Below are 13,052 nucleotides of genomic sequence, written 5' to 3' on the forward strand. Positions count from 1 at the left end.
CAGTCACGTACCGTTGATGCCAGGGGATGTGGCCAGTGGTGTGGAAACCTACCAAGGCTAGAGAATAGTCAATGATTCACTGGCTGGAAGAGAGAGGAGAGCTATCCAAGTGTAACTTTTTTCTTCCTTCTGAGCTGTCCTCCTCTCTATCAAGTTCTAATAAAATTTCAACGACAATGGGCACTTTAGCCCCGAAATACAAATGTTTTTCTTTATATTTGCAAAAATGTAAACATTCTAGGCTACTGTAGCCTTTAGAATGTAGTCTCTCCACACTGTCTACAGCCTATACTTGACTGCCTGCATTGTGACACTGTGCCAGATTTCCTGAGGGAAATACGACTTTAGCGTTTCTCTTGGGATGAGTAATAAAAAAGCAGTGCAGAGAAAGGTGTATATTAGCACAGTTTCCCTGGTAAAACAATATTAGGACCCTAAAAGCGAGCGTAATTGAGTAGTTCTCTCCTTGGAGGACTGAATATAGCGGTCCCTCATATCGGGGCTCTCCGTTTACATTATTCATACGGAGGAGGGTGTGACTTGTTGGCTCTTTTTCCGCCCGTATAAAACGAGAAGTTCGCGTAAAAGAAAATACAGATGGAGAAGGCTAGCCCGCTCGCTGTGTCACAAAGAGTCCCCGTAAGCCTACGCGACAACCCGCACACTGTCCCTTTGTGACCAGCTTATCGGCAGAATGCCCGGTCTCTGCGTGCTTTGTCTCACTACTGCCGTGCTGCTGGCCGCATTCACCCACCGGCTCGCCGACACCGCGGGGCCGGTGGTCCGATGCGAGCCGTGCGACGCTGGGGCGCTCATGCAGTGCAAGCCGCTGCCAAACGGCTGCGCGGAGAAGGTGCGGGAGCCCGGCTGCGGCTGCTGCACGACGTGCGCCCTCGCCCAGGGCCAGGCGTGTGGAGTGTACACGGGGCGCTGCGGCTCCGGCCTGACCTGCCAGCACCGGCCGGGGGAGACGAGACCCCTGCAGGCTCTGCTGGAGGGGCGAGGAGCGTGTTCCTCCTCCGGCTCCGGCGCCGCGGCCAAAAGATTCAACAGCATTCTGATCCCCGCGCTGCACACGACAACACAACAAGGTAGGCAACTAAACGGTCTCTCCGCGCTCCATAGGGAGTGAATGTCAGCCCATGGCCATCACGATCTGACAGATCAGTTGTTGTTGTTGTTGTTGTTGTTGTTTTCCCCACTTTTTTCCCCCTTTAAAAAAATCTGTAAATAGAATTCGCAATTAATTTAATTAATGTTGATGGGTTTGCAATACCAAACCCTTGCTTGGTGGTGGCTGAGCTGTGGCCGGTGCTCTCTCTTCGTAGTAGCCTATACCCGGCAGGGTGTACACTACTGTTTGGATCATATCTGACTGGAGAACACACTGGCTGCACGCACTGACTGAATCACGCACTCTACTCTATATCTATAGGAACATATTTATTGATAACGCAAGAGAACGAGATTCTTAAACTGATTAGCACAGTAAGTGGACACTGGATGGATGGATACGAGAGAAAGTGGCATTATGGTGCGCACTGCGCACAATTTCTTATCTGGTCCGCTATATGCCAGTGTTCTGTGCGCACGCGTAACGCAGTGCTTACACCACCATTGACAATCAAATGTTTTGAAAACGAAGATCTTACGATGATGCGCGTGCTCGTTAGTCTCGCACATGATCTCATGGACGTTTGTGGGGATGATTGTTTTTGCTTGTTTTTACGCATAAATGGCGTTTTCCTCCTCGGTGCGTCCACTTATCACCTTGAGTGCGTGCACCTGGTCGTGCTATAAACCAGTGCTTCTCAACTTGTGGGTCGGGACCCCCAGGGGACCCCCCACATGATTTTGGGGGGGTCCCCAGATGACAGTGAAGTGACAATTTAAGGACTTTTAAGGCCTTTTAAATACCTAACAAAAAAAAGACCATTACTGAATCAAAGTATAATCAACATAAAAAGTGGTCAAACAATGGAGAAAATTGTAAAAGAAATAGCGTTTTTCCCCCCTAAATAGCCGATCTACAAGATCACAGGCCTTGTGAGCTTGTAGATCTGCTATTTTCACGATATTTATCTGTCGAACCCAGTAAAACTAAATTGAATGCTTCAACTCCTACTACATTACATACTAATAATATTTGAACTGGGGCCCCCCCACCCTAGACAAGTTGTCTAGGGTGGGGGGTCCCCAGTTCAAATATTATCATTTTGGGGGGTCAGGTTGAGAACCACTGATAAACGAATACATATTTAAATTCCGTTCTTAGTTGTGGATTGTGTGGATAAGGGACAGTCACAGCTGAGACATAAACAGTCTTCATTTCTGTCGGAGCACATTAAACATCCGCACGCACAATCTGGCTCCTTCAACCCAATAGTTAAGGAATGCCACATTCTGTAAGTATCTAGCTGGAGGAGCATGATGATCGAAGATGATGTTGTTGATGATGTTCTGTGAAGTGATGCCATTATTTTGGATGTCAACAGTCGTGTTTTTCTTTTTCTTTTTGCTCGACGAATGAAAATACAAGTGTGTGTGTGTGTGTGTGTGTGTGTGTGTGTGTGTGTGTGTGTGTGTGTGTCTGGGGGGGGTGGGTGTGTTCGTTTCTGTGTGTGTGTGTGTGTGTGTGTGTGTGTGTGTGTGTGTGTGTGTGTGTGTGTGTGTGTGTGTGTGTGTGTGTGTGTGTGTGCGTATGTGCGTGTGCGTGTGCGTGTGCGTGTGTGTGTGTGTGTGTGTGTGCGTGTGTGTGTATGCGTGCGTGCGTGTATGTGTGCGTGCGTGCGTGCGTGCGTGCGTGTGTGTGTGTGTGTGTGTGTGTGTGTGTGTGTGTGTGTGTGTGTGTGTGAGGGAGAGAGAGAGAGAGACACACACACACACACACACACACACACACACACGCATGCACCCACCCACGCACGCACGCACGCACAGACCCACACACACACACACACACACACACACACACACACACACACACACACACACACACACACTCCTCTCAGAGTGAGTTAATTTCCAGTATTTCTTAACAGCTCCAGGAACTACTTGGTGGGCCTTGCATGATGCTTTGTGTCTACAGAAGGTGCATAGGCTACTCAGAGCAGTGAAACGGCACACATCCCACCTCCATGTGAATACACACTGTGTTGTGTGTATCCGGGCATGGCTGACGTCAGGCCTCCTGGAGTCTGTGTGTTTTCTCCCCCTCGCTATTTGGCTTGGCCACAGTGGTGTGGTGGTGTGCAAGCACTCAGCAGTCACATTGTCACACACGCACGCACGCACGCACGCACGCACGCACGCACGCACACACACACACACACACACACAGATGGCCAATCGTAAAATGAGTCCAAACTGATTTATGTTTGCTTACTTCTTTATCACCCGTCACATAACTTACTGCCCAAAGCCACTCTCTCTTTCTGTCTTCTTTCTCCAACTTTCTTAATTGTAAATTAATCCCAATCTTTCGCTCGTTTTTCTCTCTTCATGTCTGTTAACCCACTGTTATGTGTGGAATTTTGCATTGCTGGCAGCAGATATCAAGTTCACAGTGCGTCACTTTGTGCCGCGCTGCGAGCTTGTAGATCTGCTATTTTTTTTTAACATTTTAGAAAAATCGTGAAAGTGTGAGAACTCCTGATTTAGAAGGCATTTGTAGAATCTGCCTCAGGTCTTAATGGGTTGATGTCAGTAGGTTGCCACCTCATAGCTCTTCTTCGGCCTCTCTGAGGCAGGAGATAATTGAGAAGAGATGGACAGCAATGCATGCCCATTATTATCTCCACTCTCAGCTGGAGAGAAAGGTGGGAATGATCTACAGTGCCCCTGTTGGTCAGAGTATGTAAGAGCAGCCTAGTGGTTTCCACTGCCACCAGTCCACATCTCCATAACTCTCTCTTCCCAGACATTAACGAGCCCCCCTCGCCGCAATCCGTGCTGTTTACTCCGCAGCCGTTATGCAAACAAATTGCGTAATGTGTTTATCAAAAAAGCTCTGAATTCCAAGAGCGGATATAAAAGTTTGCATTGCGTATAAATAATGGTGTTTGCAGGTATCTAAATTGGGCTTGTTGTCAGTCCCCTCAGCAACCCTTCACCCCCCTGTTCATTTGTGAGAAGTTGAGAAAAGTCTTATGTCTGGCCGTAACTGGCCGACGAACAGCAGCTGCTGCATCTCAGTTTATTTTGCTTGAAAGATTATTGATGGTGATCGCTGAAGTCTTCGCAATGCTATTTAGAGCTCTGGTGAGCCCGGGGACCCGTGGAGCCCCAGTGCTTCTTTAATGATCAGCTGGTCGGGAGAAGAAAAGGGGTGGGCTGCCAGCCTGCCAGCCCGACCACATGGGCTACACCCCTGCATGCCCGTCCACCACCCTGGCCACAGCACTCCGACACAAAAATCTGCTTGAAGTTAATGGTTTATAACTGTGTGTGTGTGTGTGTGTGTGTGTGTGTGTGTGTGTGTGTGTGTGTGTGTGTGTGTGTGTGTGTGTGTGTGTGTGTGTGTGTGTGTGTGTGTGTGTTTGTTTCCATCCTCCCTTGTGGTCCATCTCTTGGGGTCCTGAAGCTTAGTTTGCCGCTCGTCAAGCAGTGAAGCACAGAACACAGTAAAATCCTCAGTGTTGGTTTTACTCTTCAGAGTGTAAAAATGAACCCTTGTGGGTCAATTTCACTGTGCAGTTGTGTCTGTCAGACTGTGGCCTTGCGGTGGTGTGGCTGACCGTTGGCATATGGTGGATAGTTAGTTCCTTTCCTATATTAGGGAGCAGTGTTTGGACCCCCCCACCCCAGACACACACACACACACACACACACACACACACACACACACACACACACACACACACACACACACACACACACACACACACACACACACACACACACACACACACACACACACACACACACACACACAGCTCCTCCCCCTCCCTTCTCCTCAAGTCGGTCAGATGGCCAGTGGTGGAAAGTAGTGGTGGAGAGTACAGGTACTCACGTGCTGTACAATTTACTAAGTACTTTTACTTTACTTTAGTATTTCAAATTTTCAATACTTTACTACTACTACTTCTACTCCACTACATGTCAGAGGCAAATATTGTACTTTTTACTTCACTACAATTATTTGACAGCTTTAGTATAGTTAGGCTACTTTGCAGATTTAGATTATCATAACAAAACATACGTACATTTTTATTTTATTTTATACTTCGGCTATTCAAATATAGCTGATCTACAAGCTCACGGCGCTTCGCATTGCAACACGTTGTGAACTTGTAGATCTGCTGTTTGTCCAATTTTGAAAAATCTATATATTTTCACGCAAATGCATTTGTATTTTTGCTCAAATAAGAGTTTGAATACTGGGTCTTTTCTTGTAACAGAGTATTTTGTGATACTTTTAAATAATCCGTGTACTTCTTCCAACGCTGCAGATGGCCCGCTGTGTATGCCCTATAATGATTTGTCAGGAATCTATGCCAGTACAGTGGGTTATTAATACAGTCAGCTCCCTTCGTCCTCTCACACCTGTGTCTCCTTCTCTCATTTACACCTGCCCAGCCATATACTGACTGACACAAAACATATTGCACACACGCGCACGCACGCACGCACGCACGCACGCACGCACGCACGCACGCACGCACACACGCACACACACAAAAGCATATTGCGCACGGCCCCTTGGCCTGGCTTGCAGGGCCTGTGTGTTGTATGGTGTACTCCCCTATGTGTCTCTATCTCTCACAGATATCCTATAGGCGTCGGCCAACTTGGGGTTCCTCATTAGGTGCATTGGGAGCACCTGGCTAGTGCTCCCTGGAGCCCTATAAAATAGTGGCTGCCAGCCATTCTAGCTATCCCTCACCAGATGACAACACCCTTTTGTTTCTTTGCCTTATGATTGAGTTTACACACTTTACAACACCCCACACTACATTGAACACACATCCATACATTGCTGACACTACTGATTACTGAATTACACACCTCATACCTTTTTAAAGTATTATTTAAGTTCATTTTGTAAATAAACCACTGGTACTTTTAAACACTGCCATTGTGTCTCCTCAATTTGTCATGGCCCACGGGCCGGGTTGTGACACATGCTTCTCTGTGTTTACTGTCAACTTCTCCCTATCTTATGCTATCCCTGATCTCTCCGTCAGTGCCATTTATCTGTTTATTGGTTGGCTTCACTTAAAGCCCCATGAGAAAAAAAAGAGTATCAAAAGCAGAGCAGAGAGATATCCTATTTCTCACCTAAAATGTTATCAGGAGCTATTTCTGGTTTTATTTTAGGTTAAAATATAGATAGTTTACAGACAAACTGCCATTGTAGCCTACTTCACTCCGTTTCTGGTGGTTCTAAACGTGTCAGTTTGTCTGTAAACTAATAAACTATATCTAGATTTCACCTACAACCTGATATACAGTAGCTTCTGATAACATTTATTTTATTTACCCAATTTATTTTACATTTGCAACAGCTACGGTTGCTGCTCCCCTACAGTATGCATTTCAAAAAAATAATTTACAAACACATCTGTCATACCATTGGTCGTCACTAACCCATCTGCATAAACATGGAAAATGTTATCTTTCGCTTGTCGCACCGTAGTCACAAAATCTCTGCGTCGCTCTGTGTGGCTCATTGTAGCCAATACCCACTGGAAATGAATGGCTGTCGATTGCTTTGTCGCTCGTTGACAGTTTTGGTGTGAGCGCCTGTTGCATGTTGTACGAGCTCAACGTTTGAAAATCTGCTTCTTCTTCTTTTTTTCGATCCGTACCCTCTGGCAGAGATCGTGGCGGATCAGGGAGAGGAGGGACAGCGCGCCAACGTCACCGTGACCATGACGGTGCTGCCGGGGCTGGCAGCGGCGGAGGGCGGAGGTCACAGCAGGGGGCCCCCAGACACCAACAAGGCCCCGCTGCACACCAAGCTCATCAGGAAGGACCAGATCAGGAAGGGCCAGAGCTACAAGGTGGAGTCGGTGTTCGGAGGAGTCACGGACATGCATAATTTCTCCCTGGAGAACAAGAGGGAGGCAGAGTATGTAAGTTGCACACACACACACACACACACACACACACACACACACACACACACACACACGCACACACACAGACGCACACACGCATGCACACACGCACGGACACACGGACACACGGACACATTATGAATTAATTGTACAGTATATACAGTATAAAACAAGGTTTATTATTAACCATTTTAACCCTGACGTCCCTAAATAAAATAGCAGAAAACGCTGTCAGTATTGTGAGCTTGTAGATTGACTATTTTTGCCAAATAGGTTTGGGGGGAAAAAACTAGCCAAGGATAGACCCCTGGGGGACCACGGTCAACAAAGTGCATACTGTAGGGTTAAACAGGGAAGCTATTCTTCTATGGCCTTTGCTATTCACCGTACAACAAACTATAATAGGGCTTATGTGGTTAAGTCTTAATATGTCAACAAAGAGCTTGCCCTTTAAGAAAATACTGTACTTATCCCCACCAGGCTAGAACGGCCGAGGGTGAGGGATTATGTTTTCACACAAATGCCATATATCATGAATGCAACATCCAATCATACCCAAATGTGAATTGCATGTTCAGGGGCCTCTGTATAGAGCGCACCGGCAAAACCGCTTTCACTTTTACCAGTTTCACCGTCTGATAAGATAAGGCCTTTATTGATCCCACTGGGAACATTAAGGTGCCAAAGACAGTACAGCAGATTACAGGGCAAGGACAAAAGTACAGTAGAGATACAGCATGATGGAGAGACATCACAGTCAAGGCAACACCATCAGTAAGGGGGCAAAAATAAATGAATATATTATACAAATATATGGATAAATAAGAACTACAAGCGTGACATGTGATGAAGTATATAGGGCTTAAATGGTTAAAGTAGTTCCAAGGTCTCATGCATACATAATATGTGTCAGGGTGTTGTGATGTCAGGATGTGCGGTTGAGTGTGCTGTACCTGTGTTGTTGACGGGCTGCTGGTGTGTGTTGTTGACAGGGGCCGTGCCGGAGGGAGATGGAGAGCATCCTGAACAGTCTTAAAATCACCAACGTGCTCAACCCACGAGGCTTCCGCATACCCAACTGCGACAAGAAGGGTTTCTATAAGAAAAAACAGGTAAAGCACTCCCCCTGTCGCGCTGTCTCTCATCGGAAACACATGCACGTGTAGGCGAACACACACACACACACACACACACACACACACACACACACACACACACACACACACACACACACACACACACACACACACACACATTTAGACACACCCTGCATCACACACAGCATAAGTATGTACTCATCTACAAACATGCAAATAAGCCACCATGCGCACGCACACATGCTCGAACAATTCCAAAGAACTTAAGAACACCTAAGCCAACTACAGTTGCCCACCCACCCGCGCATGGGCACGCAGTCGCACACACACCAAACCCCCCCCTGCCCCTGCGGCCCGCGTTGTCCTGACGACGACGTCAACACTATATTATCAGCATGGCTAATAAGCATGTATTACCCCGCTAAGTGCACTGCGGCCGTCTGACTCACTCCTCTCAGGAAGTGTAGTCGGTCAGGTGTGTTTGTGGATGTGTGGGACGGAGTACCTTGTGTGTGTGTGTGTGTGTGTGTGTGTGTGTGTGTGTGTGTGTGTGTGTGTGTGTGTGTGTGTGTGTGTGTGTGTTGGGGGGGGCAGTGAGTAATGTAGTGGAGGCAGTGGTGTAAATGTACTGAAGTACTGTACTTAAGTACATTTTTTAGGTATTTCTACTCAGTATTTATTATTTTCAATACCTTTACTTCTACCCTCAAAATCCGTTGCGATGCGACACATGAGCTTGTAAATCGTCTATTTTCAAAATATTGGTTATACATTTTGAATTGAAATGGGACATTATGCACAATGAGTACTTTTACTTTTGATATATTTTGATGCCGATACTTTTGTACTTACTTTTGTACTCAAGTAAATGAATACGGGACTTCTACTTGTAACAGAGTATATCTATACATTGCAGTATTGATACTTTTACTCAAGTAAAACATGTGAGTACTTCCACCACTGACTGCAGGAATGCGGTTTTTGGTGTGTGTGTGTGTGTGTGTGTGTGTGTGTGTGTGTGTGTGTGTGTGTGTGTACGTGTGTGTGGGGCAGTGTGGCAGTGTGGATGTGGCACGTGCAAACCGTTTGATGGCGGCAGCGCTGAAGATGTGGCGCGGGTGTACAGTAGGTGCGACGTTCCGGCTCAGAGAGGCAAAGAAAACACACAGTCGTTGAGTTTTTCTTGTCTGCGGTGCAGAGACTCGGCCACCCGTAGCGTGGCCGGCTCACTTGTGAGACGGAGGAAGAAACTGAAGAGGATGTTGAGGTAACACCCCATGCCCCCCTCCGTGACACAGAAAATGATCTGCCGACTTGAGAGAAAAGGGATTTGAATTTGAGGGGGGGGGGGGGGGGGCTGGCGTGTGGTGGCGTGATTGAGATGCAGACCGTGTCAGATAAATGACCCCCCGCCCCCCCCCCCCCCCCCCCCACCGGTTCCACTTCCTGCTGCTGGCAGCCTTATCGCAGGGATTCCCAAGAGTTCAGGCTCCTTCTGAGAAATATATGAGTCACCACCCAAATCAACCCCCCCCCCCCACCCGACACCCCTCTAGCACCATGAGTCACCTAACCCTACCATACCACACACACACACACACACACACACACACACACACACACACACACACACACACACACACACACACACACACACACACGTTGGCGACTTTTTTGATTGCCATTTCAACCTTCTTTTTTTTTGTGCCATTCTTTACCCTCACCCTAAAGAAAATAGGATGTCTACATTACATTACATTACAGTCATTTAGCAGACGCTTTTATCCAAAGCGACTTACAATAAGTGCATTCAACATAGGTAGGGAACGAAACTACTAATCACCAGAAGTCTTAAGTGTATTTCCTGCAAAAACAAGCAACCAAGAGTATACCTAGCGCTAAGGTAAAAGTGCTATATATCAGCTACCTACTTTCTTAAACAGATGAGACAAAATAGCAAAATCAAAGCTATTATTAATCAAAGCTAAGCTGTCTACTCTACAAGCTCTCAACGTGACGTGCAGTGACTCGTTGAGAGCTTTCAGATTGTCTATTTTTGGTGCATGACACCGGTGCACAACTAGTCTAAATCAGGCATAACTCCAACCGTAACCTCTAAACCCAATGTCTAAATGCCTAATCCTAACCCTAACCCCAACCTCAATCGTTTCCTAATTATAAGCATAACACTACACATCCTTTTTAACCATGGAACAACAATTTCTCTTGCGAGGACCAGGAAACCTGTCCTCATCTATTTCTCAAATTCTACTATACTTATGGGGACATTTGGCCCTCACAAGTATAGTGATACAAGTACACACACACACACACACACACACACACACACACACACACACACACACACACACACACACACACACACACACACACACACACACACACACACACACACACACACACACAACCTTCTTCTGAGATTCACCCCCTTGTCTCTCTACTCTTCAAAGACAGTTGTTGGTGTTCGTAAAGCTACACCGGAAAGTTGGATTTGACCATCAAGCCATGTGAGGAGTATGGATGTGTGTGTGTGTGTGTGTGTGTGTGTGTGTGTGTGCGTGTGTGTGTGTGTGTGTGTGTGTGCGTGTGCGTGTGCGTGTGCGTGCGTGTGTGTGTGTGTGTGTGCGCACGTTGTGTTAAATCCATCCAGGAGGATGTGCCTTCACGGTGCGTTCCTGAGATTTAGGACCGGAAGCACGGCGAAGAGGAGGCCGTGTGAACCGTCTAGGGTGACAATACTGTGAAAAGAGGCGAGGAGGAGGAGGGGCCGTAGATGGGATGGGGGTGGGGGCACTGTGTGTGTGTGTGTGTGTGTGTGTGTGTGTGTGTGTGTGTGTGTGTGTGTGTGTGTGCAGAGGAGGGCGTATTCCAAAGGGGAGCATAGTCACACATGATATGCAAGCCATCTCGCATTCTCCAGGGTCGCCTGGATGAGGAATTAAAAGTATGTGTGTGTGTGTGTGTGTGTGTGTGTGTGTGTGTGTGTGTGTGTGTGTGTGTGTGTGTGTGTGTGTGTGTGTGTGTGTGTGTGTGTGTGTGTGTGTGTGTGTGTGTGTGTGTGTGTGTGTTTCTGTCTGTAATGCGTATGCTGTGTGTTATGTTGTGCACAGGAAGACACTGAGCAGCAGGGAAAGCCGTGTACCTGAGAAGGGCCACAGCAGAGCCTAATGTGCAGTTATATGCAGTTATATATGTGCGCCAACACAGTCAATGTTAAAGGAGTAGTTCACCCAAACAATCGGTCGGTCTTCAAATTATTGGCTTAGGAATGTGACAAAAACTAAAAGGTCCCCATGAATTCAAGGCTTTCATGGGGTGTGTAATTGACAGATAATAAGTATTTTTTTGGGTGAACTACTCCTTTAAGGTAGCTCACCACCGCACCGACGTCGGTGGTGGTAAGTGTTGGAAAGCGTTCGGTTGCCTAAAATCTGCTGTTGAATGGGCGGTGGGTACACTGTCGCGTCGGGTCGCAAGTTGTACTTGTAGGACCGATAGCAGCGGGCTTGTTGTTGAAAAAGACGTCAAGCCATAGGCTATTTTTTGTGCGTCTGTCGGTGTCGGTGTCGGCATTAAGCAACTTTTTTTCACACCTTCAAACAGACTGATCTCCCGACTTCATTCGACTGCCAGTCTGTAGTAATCTGTTGTAGTCTGTTTGGTGGAGAGCTACCTTTAGTTTAACTAGAGTGACCCACTCTCAGAGTTAAACTAACACTGAGGATTTGAATGCCATGACCGCTTGGATTCTCTCTCTCTGTCTCTTTCTCTCTGTACATCTTCAGCCAAGCTCACTATGCGTCCCAGCGTGTTTAGAGTTTATAGATCGGCTATTTTTGGTGTGCGACACAAGCCTACAACTAAGTGTAAATCGCACTTTCAAAGTGAGATTAGTTTTGATGTACATGCGACACGATGCGCAACCAAGTATAAATCAGGCATTAGTCTCCATGTGTATTCGAGCCCCCCCGTCCCCCCCGTCCCCCCCACCTCCCCCTCCCTTGCTACAGGTTTACCACACTCATTTCTTCCTCTTCCATTTGGTCCTCTCTATCATTCCGTTTCTGCTCTTCCGCCCCAACGTTGGCCCGGAGCCTCCCTCCGCTTGGCCCGAGAATCGCCCTCGTGCCCGTCTGCGCGAGTTTGTGAATGGGAAGGTTTCTCTCTGGGATTTCATAGATGTGTGTGTGTGTGTGTGTGTGTGTGTGTGTGTGTGTGTGTGTGTGTGTGTGTGTGTGTGTGTGTGTGTGTGTGTGTGTGTGTGTGTGTGTGTGTGTGTGTGTGAGACAAGAAGGGGAGAGTGTGTGGATGGCAGGGGTGGGGGGGTGGGGGTGTTAAGGATGCGATCAAGGAGGCTGTGTCCTCTTGTCCCTCCCTTCTGCCCTCCCTCCTTTCTCCCCTCCTTCTTCCCTCTGTCCTTACCCTAGCAGTGCCAGCGGCCAATAAGGGTTGACTCACTGAGCAGGTCTCAGAAGACTGTGGGAGTACATATACTGACCACAATGGCTTTATAATAACTGACCAACCCTCAGAGACCCAGACAGTTATTTTCACCCTGTCTCCAGATCCCTCCTCCTTCTGTCTCTCTCTCTCTCTCTCTCTCTCTCTCTCTCTCTCTCTCTCTCTCTCTCTCTCTCTCTCTCTCTCTCTCTCTCTCTCTCTCCTTCTGTCTCTCTCTCTCTCTCTCTCTCTCTCTCTCTCTCTCTCTCTCTCCTCCCCCTGGCTTTCTCATTCATTTCTCCTTGGGGGCAGGGTTGTGGAATGGCGTTAAGTCGTTTCTTAGGCGCGTTGCGTAATGCATCCCACTTGAAGTATCTCGCTTTGTCTTTCATCATCTCTCATCTCTCTCCACGGCCTGTTTAAGATCCACACA

The 13,052-nt window shown here is 47.4% G+C and overlaps 1 protein-coding gene across 1 annotated transcript in view; it reads left to right on the top strand.

Annotated features, from left to right (window-relative positions):
- The first annotated feature begins 544 nt into the window (after positions 1-544).
- igfbp3 (insulin-like growth factor binding protein 3) overlaps positions 545-13,052 on the top strand; it is a 20,902-nt gene continuing 8,394 nt past the window's right edge. The window contains exons 1-3 of the mRNA XM_084066886.1: positions 545-1,091; positions 6,820-7,076; positions 8,054-8,173. Coding sequence (XP_083923012.1) covers positions 695-1,091; positions 6,820-7,076; positions 8,054-8,173 — 774 coding nt within the window. The 5' untranslated portion in view covers positions 545-694. The remainder of the gene's footprint in view (positions 1,092-6,819; positions 7,077-8,053; positions 8,174-13,052) is intronic.

Source organism: Gymnoscopelus microlampas (assembly GCF_963454915.1).
Source record: "Gymnoscopelus microlampas genome assembly, chromosome: 9".
NCBI lineage: Eukaryota > Metazoa > Chordata > Actinopteri > Myctophiformes > Myctophidae > Gymnoscopelus > Gymnoscopelus microlampas.